Raw genomic sequence first — 21436 nt, 5'->3', positions numbered from 1 at the left:
CTGGTGTCACAACACTGACAGAAAAAAAATGAAAGAACGTATGGACATAGGAACAGATGGGGAGCAAATTACTTAACAAGTGTCATGTTATTCTTTTCCAATAGAGAGAGATGTGCATTGATTAAGCTGTGATTTCCACCTAACACAAGCCTTTTCAATCGATGCTGCTGTCTCCTACAAGATGCTGGGAACGCAGATTCAGTCCCTACTGTGCTGCGCTCCTGTCAGATTTGAAATTAAAATGAGCGAGGCTACTTAGGCAGTGCAAGGATCTACTTTGTTTAAAAACAAACGCCCTGTGTTCCACATCGTGGAATGACACAAATATTAATGACAAATGATGCGATGTAATGCAGGTTGAAAGGGATAACCTTGTTAACTGATGTCTCTGTCAGTTATGATCATTGGTTAATTCATCAGTACGTCACCTGACATTAGGATTTTCCTGTGTGATTGACAACTTTTTCTGTGTAAGCTGTGATGTACACGTACTCCTGAATTCTCTGGGCTGTCAATGGAATGAAGTCACGGTGGTTCCCGTCTTTCTTTCAGCACAACTGGGTGTCCAGAAGAGCCGACCAGGGTCCGAAAACCATCGAGCAGATCCACAAGGAGGCTAAGATTGAAGAGCAGGAAGAGCAGAGAAAAGTGCACCAGCAGCTGCTCTCCAAGGACAGCAAGAGACGGCCAGGTCAGGCCTGCAGTCTAAATCCTCTTTAAGGCTTAGAATCACATCGGCACAGCTATAGTGTCTCAGGAAGCCTGCAAGCATACAGGCAGACTTCCTGTCCCTATAGCCTGCAGAGACGCTATTGTGCCCAACAGCAGACAGGAAGCCCCCCTACCCCCTCCCATCTGTTAGCTGACCTATAATATTTCATCATGTATAGCAGCATGCTACAGACACAGCCAGAAATGTCGCTCTGTTGGACACTTTCACAGTTGTTGGACACCATTGTATTTCCTGAACTCGTATTAAACCCGTATTTTCCCTGTTTGTTTGTGGACGTGTCTTCATAGATCCGAGAGATCAGAGAGATCAGCGCGTGCAGAGAGACGAGACCTGGAACACTGTGCCCATGACAAAGAACAGCAGGACCATTGACCCCACCAAGATCCCAAAGATCTCCAAGGTGAGACATGCTGCCAGGGCCATTTTTAGGCATAGGCGTATCAGGCTGGGTGCTGGGCGCCAAAGCCGAGGAATCTGCTTTTAAAAGTCATTGACTTACAGCCAGTCCACTATACCTCCTACTGGGAGGAGTTTTACGGGCACACTGCAGGCAGGGGACACTCTATTTGAGACTTCACACTGTTATATCATTTGAAACCGCTGGCGGCCGCTTAATTTATGTCCCATGCAGTTCATTTGCTCACATCACTGCATACGAATTATGAATACAATGGCATGAATAACCAGATGGTTACTTACTGTATGTTCCATACAAATATACCATGATAAATACTGGAGTCCTGCTATTGGTTAAAATGTCAGTATATTGGTGAGGGTGAGACTGAAGATGGCCTCCAACTCCCATCCAGGCCTTCCTGCGGCAAAACATTCACACTGACGTCTTCTATTAAATATAATAGAGAATACTCTAACTATGTAATAAGAAATATGATAGGAAACCATTATAGGGAAACAATATTTTTCAATGCAGAGCGATCAGATGTCAGACAGCTTAATTAATTAAGTTACATCTTCACTTAATGTAAAAATTTATGTTGGATCATAAAGCGTGGTCAGGACTTTAGGAGATGCTCCGGTGCAGACAGGCAGAAACATACAATGTTATATGATGTAAGATTCATACAGGTATTTAAATAACCACGATTCTTATGTTTTATGTCATATACTGAACATGATTATTACCAGCAAGAGACACAAGCAGGGGAATTTGTGTGCAAGTCATGATATTTCATATCTTGATAATGTTTGGCTATTAAAAGATCAGTCTCCTCAGGAGCAGCAGTGGATGTCCAGAAACCAGAACGTCTCCAGTAATGTCACAGCATGCTTCTTCCTCTCACACTCACAGTTTCACCCCTTCAGCCAGGAGCCAGTCAATTCAGTGATGTACAAGTCTTTAGTTAAATAATCCATCAAACCAGCAGAAGCTGAATATAGCGTTGTTGTGATATCAGGAATGACCACTGATTAGAACGTGATCACAGACAGCATGAAAGGTTGTGACGCAGCATTTTGTGTGTTCTGTGTTCTGTGTGTGTGTGAGTGAGTGAGTGAGTGAAAGTCTGATGAATCTGCAGGCTGTTTTGATCTCTCACTCACGGTTGAACGTTGTCAGCATAGTAATTTAGATAAATTGTTGATGCCGTTCTTCATGTCGTGACAAGTTTGTCTCACATTTATTAAGTGTTTTTCCGTGTAAGTCCCGAGCTCACCCTCACCGGTGGTTTCTGTTCTTTCGGTAGGAAGCTTCTGCGCACAGCAGAGGCCTGTTTACACAGAACTAAGACGAATCCCGTAGATCATCATAATTGAGCTGTTTACACAAACTGACCCTGTTCTCATCTGATCCACATTATTGTGGTTTACATGTTCAGTAGTGCAAAGTCTCCCCTGTTGGATCTATGAGGTACTACAGTGTTTAAAAAAAAAAACAAAAACCATGGCAAGTTTATGTTTTTTTGTGCTCCACCTGCTGGATGCACTCTGTCAGGTTTAGTTGAACAGAGAGGAGAACACTCATTAACTAAGTCGTTCTGTCACATCATGTTAGAAAAAGAAAAACACTGTATGTTATGGATACACCACTTTGGCTGGCACTTGTCCTGGATTAACATTTGGAATAGCAGAATAAAAAAGAAGCCTTTGCTTCTGCTGGGTGTCGTCAGATTATGTCCTTTCTCCTATTTTTGTCTGTTTTCCTTGTGTATTTCTTTAAATTGGGAATACTGAGGTTTGTTCTTAAATGATTCTCTTCCTGCAGCCTCAAATGGATGAGAAGATCCAGCTGGGCCCACGGGCTCAAGTCACGTGGGTGAAGGGCAGCAGTGGAGGAGCCAAGGCCAGCGACTCAGGTGAGATGACGCAGCGAGCTGAAACATCATTGCATGAAGAAGACCTGGAGATACAGCACAGAGCTGAGTAGACAGCGCAAACATGGTTCATCACACAGCCAAGTATTTTTCTTCTTGTGTCCCAGAGGCCCACTCACCAAACAAAAACACAGAGGCTGACTCAGAGGTGGAGAACTGATCTTCCAAACTTTTTTTTCCCAACATCCCTCAGCTTTCTGCCTGTCTCTCTCTCTCTCTCTCTGTGTGTGTGTGTGTCTGCTGCTCAGATGTCAGCTGTTGACGAATCGATTTAAGTCGTAACACTTAAACATCTTTAAAATAACTGTTGCAGTTTCAATTACACTAGATGGAAAGAAATGAAAGAACTTAACTCTGCATAACTCTACGACATCTGTGTGATGGGATTGTGGCTGCAACTGGCGTAAACCTCCCACAGTTAAAGTGTCAGGACGCTTGAAACGAGGTGTCGTCCGATCACAACTGAAGGTGTTGATAGTTGTTCCAAAAAGCCACAGTCTAAGGAGGAGGACAATAAAAACTGTCAAAGGAAAGTGGGTTTAGCAGCTCACACTTTCGAAAAATCTTTCCTTGAAGGCCTTCGTGATGTTGCTCCTGTTTGTGCACGTGAAAACTGACAGAAGTAACGATGTGAATGTTTTAAAAACAGAGCCAGAAGGAAAGTCAGACCCTGTTTGCTTTCCCACCCCCACACAATCGGCCAATCGCTGCATGGAAGTGGGTGTGAACGTTGGATTGTCGTGTTTGGAAAGTTGCAGAGATTGTCTTTGTCAGCCTCCGAATTCTAAATTCTTGGTTGACCATTCAACAGGCACATGGTTGAAGCATGCGGACACCTTACTTTTGTTCTTACGACGTCTTGCGTAAATCTTTTGATGAGCATTGAATTAAGTATTCTCTTGACATATAAAACTTTTACATACAACGTAAACAGTGAGTCAGTCGAAGCAGCGCTCTTCTAAAGGATTGGACCTTGACACTACCCTTGATTTCCTGGTCGTTGTTGTCACTCACTTCTCTTACAACTCCTTCCTCTTCATAACAGAACTATCACGGACAGCTGGCCTCAACCGTTACTCTGCGCTGCAGTCCACGCCTTCACCTCAGCCCTCCACCACACCTCCACAGAACCCAGACTTTGACTCCAGGAGAACTCTGGGAAGGTAAAGCATTGCTGACTTATGTAGTGCTCCTGTTTGTTTTTCACCGCCCTCTGATGAGGATGTCTTTGTGCCTCTGATAGCTAATTTGTCTGACCTTCTGTTGGCAGGATATTTCAAACCCTGATTAACTCATTTCCATTAAATTTGGAAGCGGTATTAGTTTTGTGATTATGGCTTTAGATTGCATCTATTTGCATTTTAATAACAATAATTTCACTTAAGGTACCTGGCAGGTTTTAAAGCTGCTCTGTCCCAGAAGTTTTTCGTTACAGAATAGGGCAGGTTCCAAACTGGTTGAAAATGTCAATACTCAAATAGAGTTATTTCTCCTTTCTCAGCGGTCCTCATTTACTCTTGCATTCTTGCTGACTCACTGTTTGCTTGTTTTCTTTTCCCCCTCCTCCTCCTCCAGTCGTAGCAGTACAGGCAGAGAGCGCAGTGAGAAGCCACTGATCTCTGCCCCGCCATCATCACGTCCCGGACCGTTCATTAGGGGAGGCAGTTCCAAGGAGCTACTGGAGAGTCAAACCCCAGAGGAGCCACGAAGAGACCGGGAGCGTGAGGGAGCCGAGCCCCGGAGACCGAGTGTCACTGAGGACAAAACAGAGCCGGAGCGCAGCAGAGTCAGAGAGCCTGGTGAGACACGCCGTGCTGCGCAGCTCTGGACATACATGAAAATACTGAAACACAAACAGTCCTTATTGGTTCCACACTGATATTTGCTTTCTGCCATTTTTAATCCATCAAAACTCCTCATTATAGAGAATTTGTTATTTCCATTTTTATCTGTTTTAAAGTAAAGATTAGGTAGAAAAAGATTAGGTAGAAAAAAAATTATTTTTTTTAAATTATTGCAATTAAGCTATTTACAGTGTACATCATGGAGTTTTTCTCAGGGTGGCTGCAGAACATTTTCATTGTCATCTTCATTTACAGCTTTAAAAGTATACATATTCAAATATACTGTATATATTCATTTACTTTGGGAAATGTTAAGTTCATGTGTGTGTTTCATTAGATTCAGAATAAGAGTAGGTTGTTACTTGTATTGGGGCTTAATCAGAGAAGACCATACAGACATCTACCACAGACAGACGCTGTTGTGACTGTTGTTTTTTTTTTTTGCATTGGCAGTGAAACCTGAGCCTGTGGTCCAGACCCTGGACAGACCTGCCCTGTCTGAGGAGGAGATAGAGAGGAAATCCAAATCCATCATCGATGAGTTCCTGCACATAAATGATTACAAGGTGCTGAGATCACAACAAAATCTGCATTAGATTAAGTTCGTGGCGCCTGAGTTCAGTGATTTTAGATGCTAAGGTTTTAATGCATGTAAACAAACTGCTGCTTAACAATGGAACAATGACTTTTCCTGCAGATTCATTTATGATTCAGACAGTTTACTTTTTAAATACATGACTTGAGGTAAAGTATTTTGTCTTCATTTCTTTTAACAATAAATCACTCACTTAGTCAGCAGTTATTTGAGGAAATAGCTTATACTGAACTGATCAATGGGTTTAGTCTTTTTTTTTTGGTGCATTTAATAAAATACTGTACCACTGTATAGATTAATAATTTGCTTTTGAATCGTGAGAATGACAGAATTCAGACACATGTTGAGCTCCCTTCACTCAGTCGTGATCATGTGTCTTTGTTTTCTGCAGGAGGCTATCCAGTGTGTGGACGAGCTGGATCTGGGCTCTCAGCTGAACATCTTCGTACGCGTTGGGGTGGAGTCGACTCTGGAGCGCAGTCAGATCACACGGGACCACATGGGCCAGCTCCTCTTCCAGCTGGTGCAGCAGGGGATCCTGCCCAAACCCCAGTTCTACAAAGGGTCAGTTCACCTGCTTAATGCGTTGTATTATGTTAAAATAATCAAGACGTTTCCACCGACAAGAAGCTACTTGTCGTCATAGTCCTGTATGTTTCTCTGCTTTTCGTAAAATTGGCTGCTGTGTAACCTTATTCTTGAAAGTGATGCACTTCACTCACATTTACAAACTAAAAGTGAGACTGGAACATTGGACTGTGCTGCAGAACGTGTAAGGAAATAAGGGAAAATAGAGAATGACAATGACAGTTTTGAAAAGGTCTAGATGACATTTGGAACAGAATTGGTCTGGAAGTACTGTGTTTCCATTTAAGCATAGAGGCTTCTACAGGAACAGTTGTTTTTCTCTTTAAATCTAATTGCTTATTTATATGAAATGGATAAAAAAAAAAGCCCCTTTAAAATAAATTGTCAGAGATTGATTGATAAAAAAATTTTTCAGGTATATAAAAACATTTCCTAGTTACAAACCAAAAGGATTAAAAAATAATTTGAGTAGAAAAATATTTTGGTTGTCCGTGTTTTCGAGCAGGTCGAGGTCTAACCAGCACCGTGTCCTTGTGTTTTCTCAGGTTTGCAGACACGCTGGATCAAGCGGATGACATGGCCATCGACATTCCCCATATCTGGCTATATCTGGCCGAGCTGCTCAGCCCTGTGCTGAAGGAAGGGGGCTTCTCTATGAGAGAGCTCTTTAGGTACAGAGACACTGAGACGTCACTACCTGAGTCATTCATTCACGCTCAAGGAGAAAATAATAACCCTCTGAAAAAAAAAAGTCACATAAGAGTTATTTGGTTTTTACATTCAGTGATGCATATTTGCAGTAAACTAAGCTCCGTACGAAGGAGAAATATTTGTCAGACTTTTAAATTTTAATTTAATTTGTTTGTTCACAGTGAATTAAGCAAACCTTTGCTTCCTGTGGGAAGAGCTGGGATCTTAATTTCTGAAATACTGCACATACTATGCAAACAAATGGTAAGCAACACTTTAATCTGTTTTTTTTTTTTTTTTTAAACTTTGTTCTACACAAAGATGAGGTACCTGTCACCTGGAATTAATGATTGATAAAGAATATATATAAATATTGTTTATTGTTACCTCGGTGGAGTTTATCTTAGTCGTAGTGATTATTATAATTATACAATTAACAGTAATCAGTTAAAGGAATAAATCAAAGTGTAATGTTGTCTGGTCTTGTCTCCACAGAGCCATAGGACTGTGGCTTCTTTGTGGAGGGAATCTGGCCTCAGTTGGACTGACTTCCTACCAGAGGGAGAGGACGTCCAGGCTTTCATCTCACAACAGGTCGGTGATAAAGCCTTCCACTAAAATCAAGACGTATCGTTATAATGGGAAAACTCACAGTCACCATCCATCAGCTGTCTGAAATCTAACAAGCTGATAAAGAGCACTTTCTAAAATCCACTCCATCATTCTCCCTCCTGTCTTTTTTTTTTCCATTTCATCATCTGTCCCTTATTTATTACTTCCTCACCATATCAATGTCCTCTCGTTTTGACACAAACAGAAACTCCAGTTCATTCAGTCGGACGGCTCCAGCTCTGAGTTGGCTCTGTCTAGAAGGATCTTGTCTCCTGAGGAGCTGAGACAACAGCTGGAGAGACTCCTCCTGGAGGACATGGCCAGTGACGAGCAGATCTTTGACTGGGTAGAGGTATGACAAGTGACACGTTTGTCATCAACCAAACTCTGCCAGCCAGTGGCTAAAATTGAGAGCGGTAGTCTGGTTTTTATGATTAACAGAGCTTTGACACAGCTTACTTACAGCTGTTAGGTTGCATGCAGTGAAGTAACCGTGCAGGATAAGAACAAGTTACTGAATCTAAGCAGGTTTGAGAAATGTCTATTAAGTCACAAACGTTGTGCAAAGGTGGCCTATAGCAGTACTGAGTACCAGATCCACCCTGGAGGAGTAGTTGTTAAGTGATATGTTGGATAATGAAGGGCAATAGAAATCTGTTGTGGTTGAAGTCAGAGTGTCTGGGCAGATCACAGCATGTAAAAACACAACATGGTGCAGTAGGAAACCACTGGTAACAGTTGTGCTGTTGCACACAGGGCCGTCTGTGGAGGGAGTCTGTGTCTGTAGCTCCACAGATCAGGCAAAATCATGCCACACTGCTCCGCTCCTGCTCCCACAGCCTGACACAACCACGCTGCTTCCACCTGTACTTTGTAACACATTCTGTTTTTTATTCTTATTCAAAGTGCTTCCTGTTCTTCGCTGCTGTTCTTCACTGCTAAGTTGAGCCTTGTGAAACTGACAGATTGTGTGTTTTGTCCTCCGGCTCTTTGCTCCATTTCTCAGGCAAACCTAGATGAATCTCAGATGAGCTCGTCTCCCTTCCTGAGGGCTTTGATGACAGCTGTGTGTAAGGCAGCAGTGAAAGGTAAGCACTGTGCCACCTGGAGGACGGACTCCTCCATTCCGCTGAAATCGCACCGCTGATTGCAATATTTACACTCTGCCAAACGCTGAGCGGAGCGGCGCAGCATGCACTTACTCTGCCTCCTGCTTTACTGCACAGATGATAACACCAACTGTCGAGTGGACACGGCCATCATCCAGAGGAGATTGCCTGTATTACTCAAGTACCTTAACTCAGACACTGAGCGACAGCTGCAAGCACTTTATGCACTTCAGGCGCTGATCGTCACCCTTGATCAGCCTCCAAGTAAGTTTACTCCTAATGAAACTAGGAGCAGGAATACTTAAGTTGTGTCTACAGCATTGTAGATAATCTAATCTCAGCCCAAGGTCCATTTAATAGTTGTTCTGGAACTGTCGATCTTGTCACATCAATTTCATCAACAGATTGTATTGTTTGTCACAGAACTGTAGGTGTTCAAATTTCCATTCCCTTGTTTTTTAATGGCTTTGATATTCAGCAATTATTCATGATCAGTAAAGCGGGCATAACAAAAAGTTATGTGCAGATTTAAGTCTTCTTCTTCACAGATTTCTTCATGTTCTTAACTAGTCAGAATGACTACCACAAACAAGGCACGGTGATCTAAAGTTTTGAATCACGTGGTTTTACAGATGATAAAAAAAAGAAAGCAAAAGATATTAACAAACTACTTCTGAGTCATGTGACATGTTAGGTCTCATATTACGTTTTTTCTTAACCACATTTCAGAGAAAAAAGGTTATTAGATGCTCAGACTTGTGCTTCAGTTTGCCACAACATAATGAGCATCATAGTTTTTTTTTGTCTCTGCTGGTGAAGGTGTAAAAAGTAAATGGAATGATTTTCAATATTAACACTTCCTTCCACATTAGGAATCATTAGTAATTATTGTGACCTATAACCTACCTGGAAGTGCTGAAAAATTGTGATAATAATTCATCATCTCACTTCATTAAATGTGATTCTGTGTTGTATTAAAAACATCTTCAAAAGCTGTTCAATTTAATTTGGTAAATCTTGACAAAACCCTGAACAATGACACTGTCAGGTCTGTGTGGATTTACAGAAGAGCCACAATATGTTCACTTTCTGTACATCACTTTATACACTTTACTGAGGTGTGTCTTTGTCACGCGTCCAACTCTACGCACTCCACACTCTTATTTGCAATATAAAGCATCTGCAGATATTTGACCCTCATCTGATCCCTTATCCCAGAAAACATGACTGATTTGCTCTGTCCCACTTGTCTTCAGACCTTCTCCGGATGTTCTTTGACTGTCTGTATGATGAGGACGTCATCTCCGAGGACGCGTTCTACAAGTGGGAGACGAGCAAAGACCCCGCCGAGCAGCAGGGTAAGGGCGTTGCCCTCAAGTCTGTTACGGCCTTCTTCACTTGGCTGCGGGAGGCAGAGGAGGAGTCGGAGGACAATTGACGAGGGAGACACCCGTGGACATGACGTAGTAGGACTGCATCCTTACAGCAGAACAAACATTCAAAATGGGTGTGTGGGCAGGACGACATGTTTACGGCTGGAATTTTTTTCTGCGGTACGGTTCTGAAACATGCCGCCATTTTGAGTTTGGATTCCAACGGCGGAAGCACTAAATATCTGTATTATACATAGAAAATATTTTTGTTTTAAATTTTAACTTACTTTTCTTTTGTTACTTTTTAAGAAGAGACTTAAAAGATACATAGGTTCTGGACTCTTTAATTTATTATTTTTTTAAGGACTGCAAATATGAAAGTTATTTAACATTTGCAGATGCTCACAACAACAGAACAGAAATAACAATATAATTAATTATAATAACAAAATAATAATTGTGAAATGAATAGCCTCCCTGGACTCCATGCTGTTTGATTTAAAACAGGGTAAAACAAAATTATTTTGGGATGAAGGGGAAGCAGAGATAAAAATGAGTGGATGCACAGGAACTGTTAACGTTGTCCATGTATGACGTCTGAGGTCAAGGGTTCTCTCCTAATAACCAGAAAGCCTCGGCTTGCTCTGCGTTGATATGTACATACACCTCGTGAGAGGTAGAGGTATGCATTCAAGAAACGATGCAAGTCAGTCCACAGAACTGGCAAAACAAACGCAGACAAACAAACCGGATACATTCAAATGAAATGAGCAAAAAAATGCAACTTTAAAAAGCAAATGGCCAGGGTCGCTCAACATGAAATGCTTGTAATACTTCAGACCTACAGAGCAGATTAAATGCTTGTAAATACATTAAAGACAAAAAAGGTATTTAAAAAAAGGCTGATTCTCATGGTTTGTTCTTTGGATGGTTGGTGTTTGCAGGTGTGGGTTGCCAGATTTTCTTTTTTTTTTTGCTTCTGGTGGCTCTGGTATGACGTAATGTGTGTGTGTGTGTGTGTGTGTGTATTAATAAACTGAGCTAATGTTTCAGTTTTCTTGTTTTGGGCGACGCCTTAGCATCTTCAGTAGAGCTGTTGGACATGACCAGGAGAAGCAGATGAGGGACCAGCTGGCATCCGGCCCAGAATTCACGACGTGGGTACCACCCGACCCTTTGGTCTGCTGAGTCACTGAAGCATCGACAAAACAATCAGTATTTTAAAGTGTCTTAGCAGTTCATCGCTGTATATTTTCTTGTTTTTTTTTTTTATCACACTTTTAATATTTGTGTATCTAGATTGCGTATATATCTATTTGTGATGTGTTTCAATGTGACTAGACACGCAGTTTCATACATATTAAAACGTCTGTGTGGTCACCTGCTTACCAGGTCACCCAAAACACATTTTAGGCACCCATAGGGAACACGGAGAAAAGAGCTGTAATTAGAAAGTAATTATATTTATTAGCAACTTTTCTGATTATCGGTTAATCATTTTTAAGTCATTTTTTCAATGAATTCCTTCCAGCTTCTTGATAGTGATGATTTTCTGTTCAGTGTCATTGTTTCTTTGTGTTTTAACTATTTTTCAGACAAAACAAGCAATGTAAAGAAGTCCTCTCTAATGAAAATAACTGAGAAGCTGAAGGTGACATCTTCATATGTCTTGTTTTGTCTGAACCAAAGTCCAAAACCTGAAATAGTCAGTTTACAGTGATGTGTGAAAGCTGAAACAAGTTCTGTCTATGTGCTACACTAAACATGTATCTACCACTGTGCTTAACAGTAAAAGCTGAGTTTCTTTACATTTTAACAAAAGGATTGGGTCGTCGGCATTAGAGCGACCTACCACCTCTGCTGTCACTGTAGAGATTCTTTCTTGCATGTTTTCTAGTTTACCTTAGTTCCACTAGCTTTCAGTTCAGTTATTTCCCATGAATGGTCTCTTTCATCAGGTTTTGAATCATCACACTGGAGTTTCCTGTCTATATTCAAAGTTTATTAGGTCGCCCCAGGGAGCAGTTGCCCATTTTGCCTGGCTGGTGATCCAAACTTGAGATCTCCAGGGGCCCCAAAAGCCGGAGGTTTACTCCATATCATTCGAGTCTACATAATTTAATTCACTCCAAAATTGTTAGAAAATTTCCAGCACTAAAGCAGAATATTATCTATGGGTCTTGTTAAAATCAAGTATTAAATATTAACTCTTTTAGTTTATAGAGCTTATTTGCTGTAAAGTTGTTTTATCAAATTGTTTCTGTGTCAAATAATTAACACTCAGAAAACCTCAGGCACAGTAGTATTATTTCATCACAGAAGTACTGTAAGGCTGCAACCAACAATTGTTTTCATTATCAACAGATTTTTTTTTTTTTTTTTTTTTTTTTTTTTAATTTGAGTGACTGATTCTTTAGTGTATAAAACGCCAAACAGTTGTTAACTGTGGTAAATTAATAATTAACTCGTCTGACCAGCTGTTAAAAATACAAACATGTTGATTTTAAAATATAAGAAACTAGCAAATATTCACAATTTGGTAGGGACAAGAGCATTTTCTCCTTATAAGTATGACTTTAATGACTGATTATCATTGTCTGCCAATCAATCCGTCAGCTAATCCTGTCTGGTCTGAAGTACTGGTTGGTTTCTGGGTGTCTGGGGGAACAATGACACCGACATGTACATTAAACTTCGTCTTTCAATTTTAACCAAGGTTTAACTATTTGGTTTGGTTTGCAGTGAAGAACTACATCTCCCGTGAGCCTTAGCCATGGACGTTCAAACAAAACCTCAAAAGAAGTTTAGTTTCTTTTATCTTCAGACGGTAACAACTGGTTTCATCGTCATAGTTCATAGTTAAAACAAAGAGGCGCTCGGATTGTATTGATACAGAACCTCCATGTTTGAGCTTTTAAGAAAGTTTAAAGTAAAACTTTAGCCTCTTATCCACTAGCTTCGGTCGTCTAACTACACAACAGCAGTGGAAATGCTGACAAACAGTCCTGTCTGTGTTTAATTTTGTAGTTCGGGTTCTAAAGAGAAAACAAAAAAAGATTTGAATCGCTGACGTCGGCGGCCATGACAGTGGGAATCCTTCGACGTGCTGTGTGACGCGGCGACGTGACAAACGGTCGTAATGGGGCGGGGCTCGTAAACAGAGAGATCTAAATAAAGGACCGTGCAGAAATTTACTCTAAAGTATCCCACTTTTTCTCGTCAGATAAAAGGTAAGTTTCACTCGCACTGCGATAGTTTAGTAGCTAAATGTGTAGTTGCACGGACGCGTAGTTGGGAAACATCACAGGCCGGCGTGTTTTCTTTTTTTTACTCCATGCAACTGAAATGAATTTGATCTTCCTTGTGCGACGCCATCACTGTGTGTGTAAACCGACGGACAAAATGGCGAAATTGACGAGAATTTATCGCAGGTCGTGTTCCGGCTCGTGTGAAAATGATCGAAATTTACTGGCAGAGGCTGGAGGGTGAGCCGAGCGGCCGTGTATCGCCTCGAAGGTGGTCTGCGTTTCGCAAACACAAGCGCACATTTTCTTCTATTTGAGGATAATGGGCCTCAATGAATGAAAGTGGCTCCGGCGGTCTCACCGCGCGCAAACGGTGCACAGAGCGGGCCTCAAACCGGTGCTGTCCCGATGTGCTCTCCCGGTGGGTTCTGATGCGTGTGATTTTCTCCACGTAGGTAAATCTCGTGTGATGCCGATACGCCGAGCAGCAGCGACTCCAACCCAGGAGAAGGCCATCTCCGCTGCAGCAGAGAAAGGTGAGGCCGGGGTCGTCCACCACCTGGGCTGAAGACCCCTGAACGCACCGTCAGATTTCACCCCCGTCACAACCCCCGCAGCCATACACTGTGGTCTGGATATTGAGTCTGGAGGTGGATGTGTGGTCATCCCAAGTTTGTTTACACAACCTTTCATCACAGGACTAGGTCCCCAAACCTGAGCAATAGTATGACAGTCAAGTACAGCAGTTTTTTTTGTGTTTTATGTTTCCCCAGTGAATGAGTGAGTCAGTGTGTGTATTTATTTATTTATTTATTTATTTTATTAAAGTAAAACAAGTTATGAAATGATTTACAGAATTTGAGCTGCTAATATCTCTTCTTCTTATTTATAGTGTTTTGTTTGAGATGTTATGGTGGTTAATTACACATTCATGAACTTTGGTTCCAGGACTATACTGTATTTCAGTTTCGGATGCCAGGGTAGAAAGGTTTAAAGACCCCTTCTCTACGCTGTTGCCTATAAATAAAGGCAAAAGTGCCAAAAGGGTTATTGCTATTTGTAAATGCCACCAGTATACTTTTTTTTTCTACTTAAATGTCTATGAACGTCTCCTCTCAGAGCCTGAAGCCTCCTCCGAGGAGTCGCCCTCTGCTGACGAGGAGCAGGCGGCACCTTCAGCTGCACCAGCCGAGGTGGAGGAGGGTGAGGCGGCAGGTGAGGTGACGGGCGAGACGGCGGGCGAGACAGAGCCTGAGACGGAGCCCGAAACGGAGCCCACAGAGAACGGAGAGAAGGCGGATGAAAGCGCCGAGGCAGAGAAGGGAGGCAAGGGGACAGAGAAGAAAGAGTGAGTCTCACCAGAGAGCTAGTGTGCAACTCTGAACACTGCGATATTTCACTTTGATAGCACTTTTATCTGCTTATATTATCCTTACCTCTGCTGGATAACAGCAGACTGCTCCTCTTGTGGTTGCAGTGTTGCATTTCCAAAAGATGTTACCTGTCACAGCCACATTCATCCCCTCTTTACATAGTTGTCAGACAGATGTACCAGTCCCTTTGCCTTGTCTTGGAGGAGTCCAGGAGGAGAGGACGTTGGCGTTAAGAAAGTCTGACAATTTGTTACCAGCTCAGTACAATCCTGGAAACTCAAACAAAGACGCATTATTTACTGTGCATTTACATACATTTCATAAAAATACTCAGATAATGATTTCTTTTTCCCACTTATTTGAAAAAATGAAACTGAGCAAAATGCGTTTTAACTTCTAGAAAAAAGCCCATAAGTTTAGTCGTAGGTGATCACATTGTTTGGAAAGTTCACAAGCCTCATGGACAAAGTTTTTTTAAGTGAAAGTAATGACCAGTTGTTCAAAATGCGCACGGAAGCCCAGTCCATTTATCTGTAGGCAATGAATTAGGTATATTAAGCTTTGCTTCCCAAGTTAATAACTTGTAATTTTGGTAATTTCTCCTCCTTTTCTTCTCCCAGACCTCGACAAAGCAAACATTCACCTTTCTGCACACAGCTCAGTAGCATAGAAAACCACTTAGGGTCAAATTATTATGGTGGTCATTAAGACAGATGTTCTGAAACTTCATTTTGTCTTTCCCGTCGGTGACAAACGGACAAAGTGACAAATGCAAGGACTGCGCGGCGGGACAATGTGCAACACACTGCTATGTTCTCCTACTAAGGTGAGGATGTGATAAAGATAAGGGTGGCAACAATCACAGTGAAATATCGCTTCTAAAGAATCGACCCACTTCACTGAACTTGTTTCTTGCTCCTTTTGGCGACAGGTTGAAGGATGGCTACAAGTACGAGAAAGCCAAAGTCAAGAAGGTGAAAAGGACGATCCCTGCGTGGGCTAGCGTCAATGCCAGCAAAAAGCTCCCTGTTACCAACTTTGCAGGCACTCAGAACAAAGTGGATAATATCCTCATTGAAGCTATAATGGTGTGTACAAACTTTGCAAATCCATGTCTCACCACAGTCAGTCGCGTATTTTCATTTTTCCCTTTTTGTGTGATATATATTTTTTTTTATTTCTTTGCAGTCTTGTAACGACAAGTCTGGGGTTTCATACCAGTCTGTCATGAAATACATTGTGAAAAAATACCCGGGGATGGAGCTCGACAAGAAGAAGTTTCTCATTAAGAAAGCAATGAAGAAGCATTTGGAGAAGGGCACCATCAAACAGGTAAAGAACGTTACTTCTAATATTTCTCCTATGTAGGAATATGAATAAAAGCTCTGTCTCTGGAAGAGGAAGTAGCATGTTTTTCATCAAAAATGTCTGTCTCTCATTGTTGTCTCTTTCTCTGGCACAGCTGAAGGGTAAAGGCCTTTCAGGAACCTTCACCATTGGGAAACAGGCCTCTTTGTCTAAGGTATGTGACAGCAGTGGTAGGAAGTGAAGTGATATACAATTTGTACCTGGTACTTCAGTTTTATCACACATTCTTAGTGTGTTTTTAGACCAGAGCTCACACAGATACAACAAAGGTTGTGCTCAGTATCAAAATACCATATAATATTCCACTGGTGTAATTTAATCTAATTCTTATGTTAAAGATGTAGTGTCAACAGTTTCCTTCTCCCGTTTTTCTCTCTGAGACTGGGATGTGTTTGGTTGTAATCGTCTGTAAATGGATGGTGTTTTAGAAATTGGCTCAGAAGCAGGAGTCTTTGGGAGACGCTCTTCCACTCATCATCACTCGGCTCTGTGAGCCCAAGGAGGCCTCCTACAATCTGATCAAGAAATACCTGGAGCAGCACTTCCCCAGCTTCAACATCGAGAACAAGTACAGTACAGCTAGTGTCTGAGCATTACACCTACTTTGACCAACTGTAAAAATAAATGAATATCTTAATTTCCGGACTATAAGCTGCTACTTTTTTCACACGCTTTGAACCCTGCGGCTTAAGCAATGATGCGGCTAATTTAATGATTTTTAACGAAAACAACGAAAGAGAGACAGTGTGTGACGAAATAATTCTGGGCTGTTCAATTCTGACACTGAAGAAGACGACTTCAGTTGTTTTAGTGCGCAGTGAGAGGAAGATAGCATCAATGACTTTTCTGGTAGGCTACTGTATTTTTTATTTTTTTTAACCAGCCGTTTTACTTTCATGTTACTGCCGTGTTACAGGCACTGTTCAGAAAAAAGCATTTATTTAATTAAAAGTTAATAAAAAATCTTTCTGTGTAAATATCATGTTACAACATAGACATCTGCGGCTTATGGACAAGTGCGGCCTATATATGTACAATTTTTTTTCTTTTTAAATTTTGTGGGTGTGGCTTATATTCAGGTGCGCTCAATAGTCCGGAAATTACGGTACATTATTAAACAATTAAGGATATAAAATGTTAGATGCAACCTAGCTGGGATCATTTGAATATACAGTATAAATGATTTATTGACTGGTTCACCCTTAGGCCAGAGGTCCTAAAGACAGCTTTAGTGAGGGCTGTAGAAAAAGGACAACTGGAGCAGATCACTGGGAAAGGAGCCAGAGGGACCTTCCAGGTAAAGTTCTTCATAACGTGTTTGACTAATTTTTCTTCCAAAACGAGAGACATAAATGACTGGGCTCTGGTTGATGAGCTTAAAACCAGTGTGGTGGACAAAGATGAAGTGTTTGTCACAAGGTCTATGTCACGTTCTGCTCTCAGCCATCTGTTGTCTGTGTATTTGTTAGCCTTTAACAGGACAAAGCTCATTTGTTAAATTTTACTTTCAGCGTCACTAATCGCTGATGTCTTGTATGGTCAGTTTGAAACGTAAGATGTGCCCACACTGAACCTTTTCAGAACCTGCTTTGTCTCCATGTGCCAGCTCGAGCATCACTGTGTTATTATACTGTTTGGGTAATATTAGATATTGCGAGATATTGTCAGGTAATATTCCCTGTAAAGCAAGAAAACCAGGGGGAAATAAAAGTGTTTTTCAAGTGTCAGTAAACTCTATGACAGGGCTTTTCTCTCCTTCTCATACAGGCAACATAACAAAAACACAGCTAAAGGCTACAGATTCAGTGAGATGCAAATGACAGGCTGCCTCTGTGTATGTCTGGCTTAAGGCTGCAAATAACAGTTACATTTTGTTATCAGTAAAGCACTTTGTAAAAAAAAAAATGTCTGAAAATTGATAAATGTTAATCCTGTTTTCCCAAAACCCAAGAGGACGTCTTCAAAACCCAAACACACAAAGGAAACCAGAAAAAAATGATATTTGAGGGTCTGAAACCAGAGAATTTTGTTCTGTTTTGAACATCTATTCAATTAATTGGCCCGTCCGTGCAGCTGTCATCTGAACAAGGGTTCTCACATGTCCTGGAAAACAGTTGACCGATTATCCAGCCATGGAGAATGGTAGAAAAAGTAAAATGATCATCACTAAAAAATGGCCCAGTAAAGTACTTGAAAAAAAGATCTCTTGAAAAGAATGAGAACCCTGTGAGTGCACTATAAACCAAACCATGTGTCATAAAAATGTTTGTATCCGACTGTCACAGTTGAAGCGTACCGGGAACCAGGTCCTGCTGAAGGGCGGCACCCTGGAGGATGCCATCACAGCTGCCATCACAGCCATGAATGAACCTAAAACCTGCAGTACCACCACCCTACGCAGATACCTAGTAGACGCCAACAAGGACAGGAAAGAGTACCAATTAGGTGAGACTCCAAATACTCAAAGAAATTGGGCTTAACTCAGAGGGTGAACTGAGAGAAGTAAAGTCTTTCCAGATTAATAGTTTAGAGTTGGAAAAGAACTTTAAATTTTCTCAAAATTGTCATTGGAGGTAGTTGGTTGGTTCTCGGACACATCAATGGGTACTGATACAGACCTTATGCGTTTAGTCTTTCTTGGTGAAAAAATGTACTGCAGAGAAGTGGATTGTGCTGCTAGAGTATTTAAAAAGCTTCCATGGATGTTTTGATGTGTTGTTGTTTTTTTTTACCATAATCAGTGGAGACTGCTTTTTTTTAAGGATGAAACCTTTTACATCCACGTTTCAAGGCCACAGGGTAGATTTGTGTGTTTAAACTGTTTGTGCCGCTGCATGATGAGATTTGTGTAGCGAGGTTTTTGCATCCACAGTGATGGTACTAAAATGGGACCTATTTCCTTTAGTGGCCAAATTGAGGAGGACCCTGACAAAGTGTAAAGTACTGGGATGGATGGAGCAGATCACTGGTCACGGCTTCACTGGCACCTACCAGCTCTCATTCCCCTTCTACCCGAGGTACATGAACTACAGTCGGTGAAAAGGGTTCAGTTAATTAAGCGTTTAATGCTCAGAATGCATTTTTTTTAAAATCACACTCTGACCCAATGCTTCCATAGTAAATATTTTGACAAAGTTTAAATAATTGATATGTTATGTAGATTGTTTTGTTTTTGTTTTTTTTTTTGAGATTTTTGCCAGCTGAATGTGGATGTTTGGCAGTTTTATATGCTTTGTCATATCTTTTCATTTTGATTTGTGTCTTTAGTCCGACCACCCTCTACCCAGAAAAGTTCAAAGAGATTCAGAAGAAAAACGCTCCACCTCCACCCAAGCGGAGGCGGACGGTTGAGTCTTCTGATGAGGATGAGGACGAGGAAGAATCAGAAGAGGAGGAAGAGTCTGAAGACGAAGCCCCCCCTCGTAAGAGGTGGGTGTAGAAAGATAATATTCCTAAAAACAGGGCCTGCAGGGAATTTCCCCATCAAAACAAGATGATTAAGTCTAAGAAAATATAATGATACATGTTAAAGAATTTGGTTCAATCCGTGTGTTATAAGCGTCGCTTAGATTTGAAGATGGAGCCCCAGAAATTACAACTGGGGTCAAATGTTCTTCCTCTTTAAATAATTGTGTGGTTTCAAGTCAGTGTATAGGGATTACTGTTTTCATGTGTGTATAGTTAGCGTCCTTCCATTTAAGGAACTTCTTCCTGTTCACGTTACTCTTAGGAAACCTCAGAAGAGGCCTCCACCCAAGGCTCGTCGCCCTGTACCAACCAAGAAATCTCGGAGCGCTAGTCAGTCGAAAGCTAAAGGCAGGGGAGGCGCCCTCGCAAAGAAGTCTCCAGCCAAGAAAGCAGTGTCTTCAGCCAAGAGGCCGGGAAAGAAACAGACAGCTTCTAAGAAGGAATCCACACCGCCATCTAAAGCCACACCTGTGAAGAGAGGAGCTCCTGCAAAAAAGCCCAAAACACCAGCCGTTAAAAAGCTGAACAAAAGGGCGACGAAGCGACCTGTGTCCAAAGAGTCGTCCGACGAGGAGGCTGTGGCCACAAAGGAAACGAGGAGCGGCTCAAAGCGATCTAAACCCGAGGAGTCGATCCCTGAGAAGCCCACAGTTAAAAAGCCGGCGACCAAAAGTGGATCCAGGCAACCTGAGCGTGAAGAGCCATCTTCTGAGGAGCCTGCAGTCAAAAGAGGGGCCAAGAGCAGCAAGCAGTCCACTCGAAAGTCAAAGAGAGGGAAATACTGAGCCCTGGAGCGCCTTCCACGAACTGGGCCGCTCTTGATACGCAGCAGTCTGCCGCTTTGTTTCAGTGCGCTCTCTCTTTTTATCATTGTTTCTCCCTTTTTAATGGGGCAGTAGGTTTTTTTTTTTATTTCTATTGTAGAAAAAGAATGTTATCTTATCCTAATACTAAGTTTACTGTACATTGAGAGTTTCCAAATTTTGCTTTTAATCACCATGTGTAGAAAAGCTCAGTTAGTGTTGCCGTTAAAACTGATGTGTGACCAGCTGCCAGCTCGGGAAACCATAGCAGGATCCGACATACTGTAACTAGAGCCTTGTAGTGACTTCGGTTTTATATATATCTCTTCCTCATCGACTCTGTAGGCATTGGCAGCACACATTCCTAATATCAAATGAAGTGAGATATCAGTGTTATGGAGGGATGAAAAGAACGCCCATTTTAAGTTGAATGGGGTTGAAAAGTTTAAACAGTTACTAATATTAATATTTTATAAAAACAGATTTTAAGGCTGTTGTCCTGTGTCCTGGACACATCTGTGGCCACGCATGGCCACATCAGAATCTGAATTCCATCCATATTTGTCCTGATATAATTATATTTTTGATTTTTGTTTATTTAAAGCAAACCAACAAACAAACGAAAAATGCCCCTAGAAAAGATTAGGCCTGCTGGTGCCAGGTTGAGGACTTGATAGAGGATAAAACACTATATTAGTATTCATTTCAAAACAAGGCACATTGGGTAAAAAGTATTTTTTTTAAATTTGTGTGTGTAAACAAGCATATACATAAATTGATTTTATCGCTTCACAGCTGTAATTCAGTACAAAACTGTAAGAAATGTGTGTTGTGAATAAGAAAAAGGAGGATAATAGCTCATACATACCCTGCATGCATGTATTCCTTGTGTTGTTAAGCTTTTTTTCCAAGTCATTAATAAAATGGCTATATTTGTAAACTTGCTGTAACCTTAATCATTTAATTGAGTGGGGAGAATTTTTTTTCACGATTTCAAAACATAAAGTGATTTTAGCTTTTTTTGTTTTGTTTTTAAAGTTGATGGTTACCATAAATTAATACTATGCTTCCAAACTGGGGGGGGTGGGGGTCCCTGTACTTTTATTAAAGGGATTTTGAAATGACAAACTGAACAATATAAGTGATTCACCACATTTAACAATTTCACTTCCTGGAATCTCACCCATTTTGTTTTTGTGTTTGAATGTATGGCATTACTGTCAAAGCCAAATGTACAGACAGAAACAGACACATTTAGATTTATTGACATTGACAATATTATTCGAGAATTATTATTTTTCTTAT

General features: G+C 41.2%; 2 protein-coding genes across 11 annotated transcripts in view; both read left to right on the top strand.

The window, feature by feature from the left end:
* The window catches only part of eif4g3a (eukaryotic translation initiation factor 4 gamma, 3a), a 45774-nt gene extending 35005 nt beyond the window's left edge, over positions 1-10769 (top strand). For all 9 annotated transcript variants that reach the window (XM_041033526.1, XM_041033523.1, XM_041033525.1 and 6 more), the window contains 14 exons: positions 553-691; positions 1021-1133; positions 2955-3045; positions 4109-4226; positions 4639-4862; positions 5361-5473; positions 5894-6066; positions 6636-6761; positions 6963-7044; positions 7276-7374; positions 7598-7744; positions 8399-8480; positions 8619-8765; positions 9758-10769. In XM_041033526.1, the coding sequence (XP_040889460.1) occupies positions 553-691; positions 1021-1133; positions 2955-3045; positions 4109-4226; positions 4639-4862; positions 5361-5473; positions 5894-6066; positions 6636-6761; positions 6963-7044; positions 7276-7374; positions 7598-7744; positions 8399-8480; positions 8619-8765; positions 9758-9939 (1836 nt within the window). In that variant the 3' untranslated portion in view covers positions 9940-10769. The remainder of the gene's footprint in view (positions 1-552; positions 692-1020; positions 1134-2954; positions 3046-4108; positions 4227-4638; positions 4863-5360; positions 5474-5893; positions 6067-6635; positions 6762-6962; positions 7045-7275; positions 7375-7597; positions 7745-8398; positions 8481-8618; positions 8766-9757) is intronic.
* Positions 10770-12952: 2183 nt separating this feature from the next.
* hp1bp3 (heterochromatin protein 1, binding protein 3) lies at positions 12953-21259 on the top strand. Of its 2 annotated transcripts, XM_041034536.1 has the most exons (13): positions 12953-13104; positions 13575-13655; positions 14239-14467; positions 15256-15318; positions 15424-15580; positions 15681-15824; positions 15955-16014; positions 16289-16428; positions 17067-17157; positions 18146-18305; positions 18766-18877; positions 19128-19289; positions 19591-21259. In XM_041034536.1, the coding sequence occupies exons 2-13, from the start codon at positions 13589-13591 to the stop codon at positions 20111-20113; spliced, it is 1908 nt and encodes a 635-aa protein (XP_040890470.1). In that variant the 5' UTR covers positions 12953-13104; positions 13575-13588; the 3' UTR covers positions 20114-21259. The 2 variants fall into 2 exon arrangements, with proteins under 2 accessions (XP_040890470.1, XP_040890472.1); XM_041034538.1 differs by lacking the exon at positions 15256-15318.
* Positions 21260-21436: the final 177 nt, after the last annotated feature.

The sequence above is a fragment of the Toxotes jaculatrix genome, chromosome 3, assembly GCF_017976425.1.
Source record: "Toxotes jaculatrix isolate fToxJac2 chromosome 3, fToxJac2.pri, whole genome shotgun sequence".
In the NCBI taxonomy this organism is placed as follows: domain Eukaryota; kingdom Metazoa; phylum Chordata; class Actinopteri; family Toxotidae; genus Toxotes; species Toxotes jaculatrix.
This window is presented reverse-complemented; position numbering and strand designations above follow the sequence as displayed.

Coding starts and splice junctions, on each gene's coding strand:
- hp1bp3 (XM_041034536.1), top strand. CDS start 13,589: ATGCCGATACGCCGAGCAGCAGCGACTCCAACCCAGGAGAAGGCCATC. Junction 15,319..15,423: donor TGCTATGTTCTCCTACTAAG/GTGAGGATGTGA, acceptor TTTTGGCGACAG/GTTGAAGGATGGCTACAAGT. Junction 18,878..19,127: donor TCATTCCCCTTCTACCCGAG/GTACATGAACTA, acceptor TTGTGTCTTTAG/TCCGACCACCCTCTACCCAG.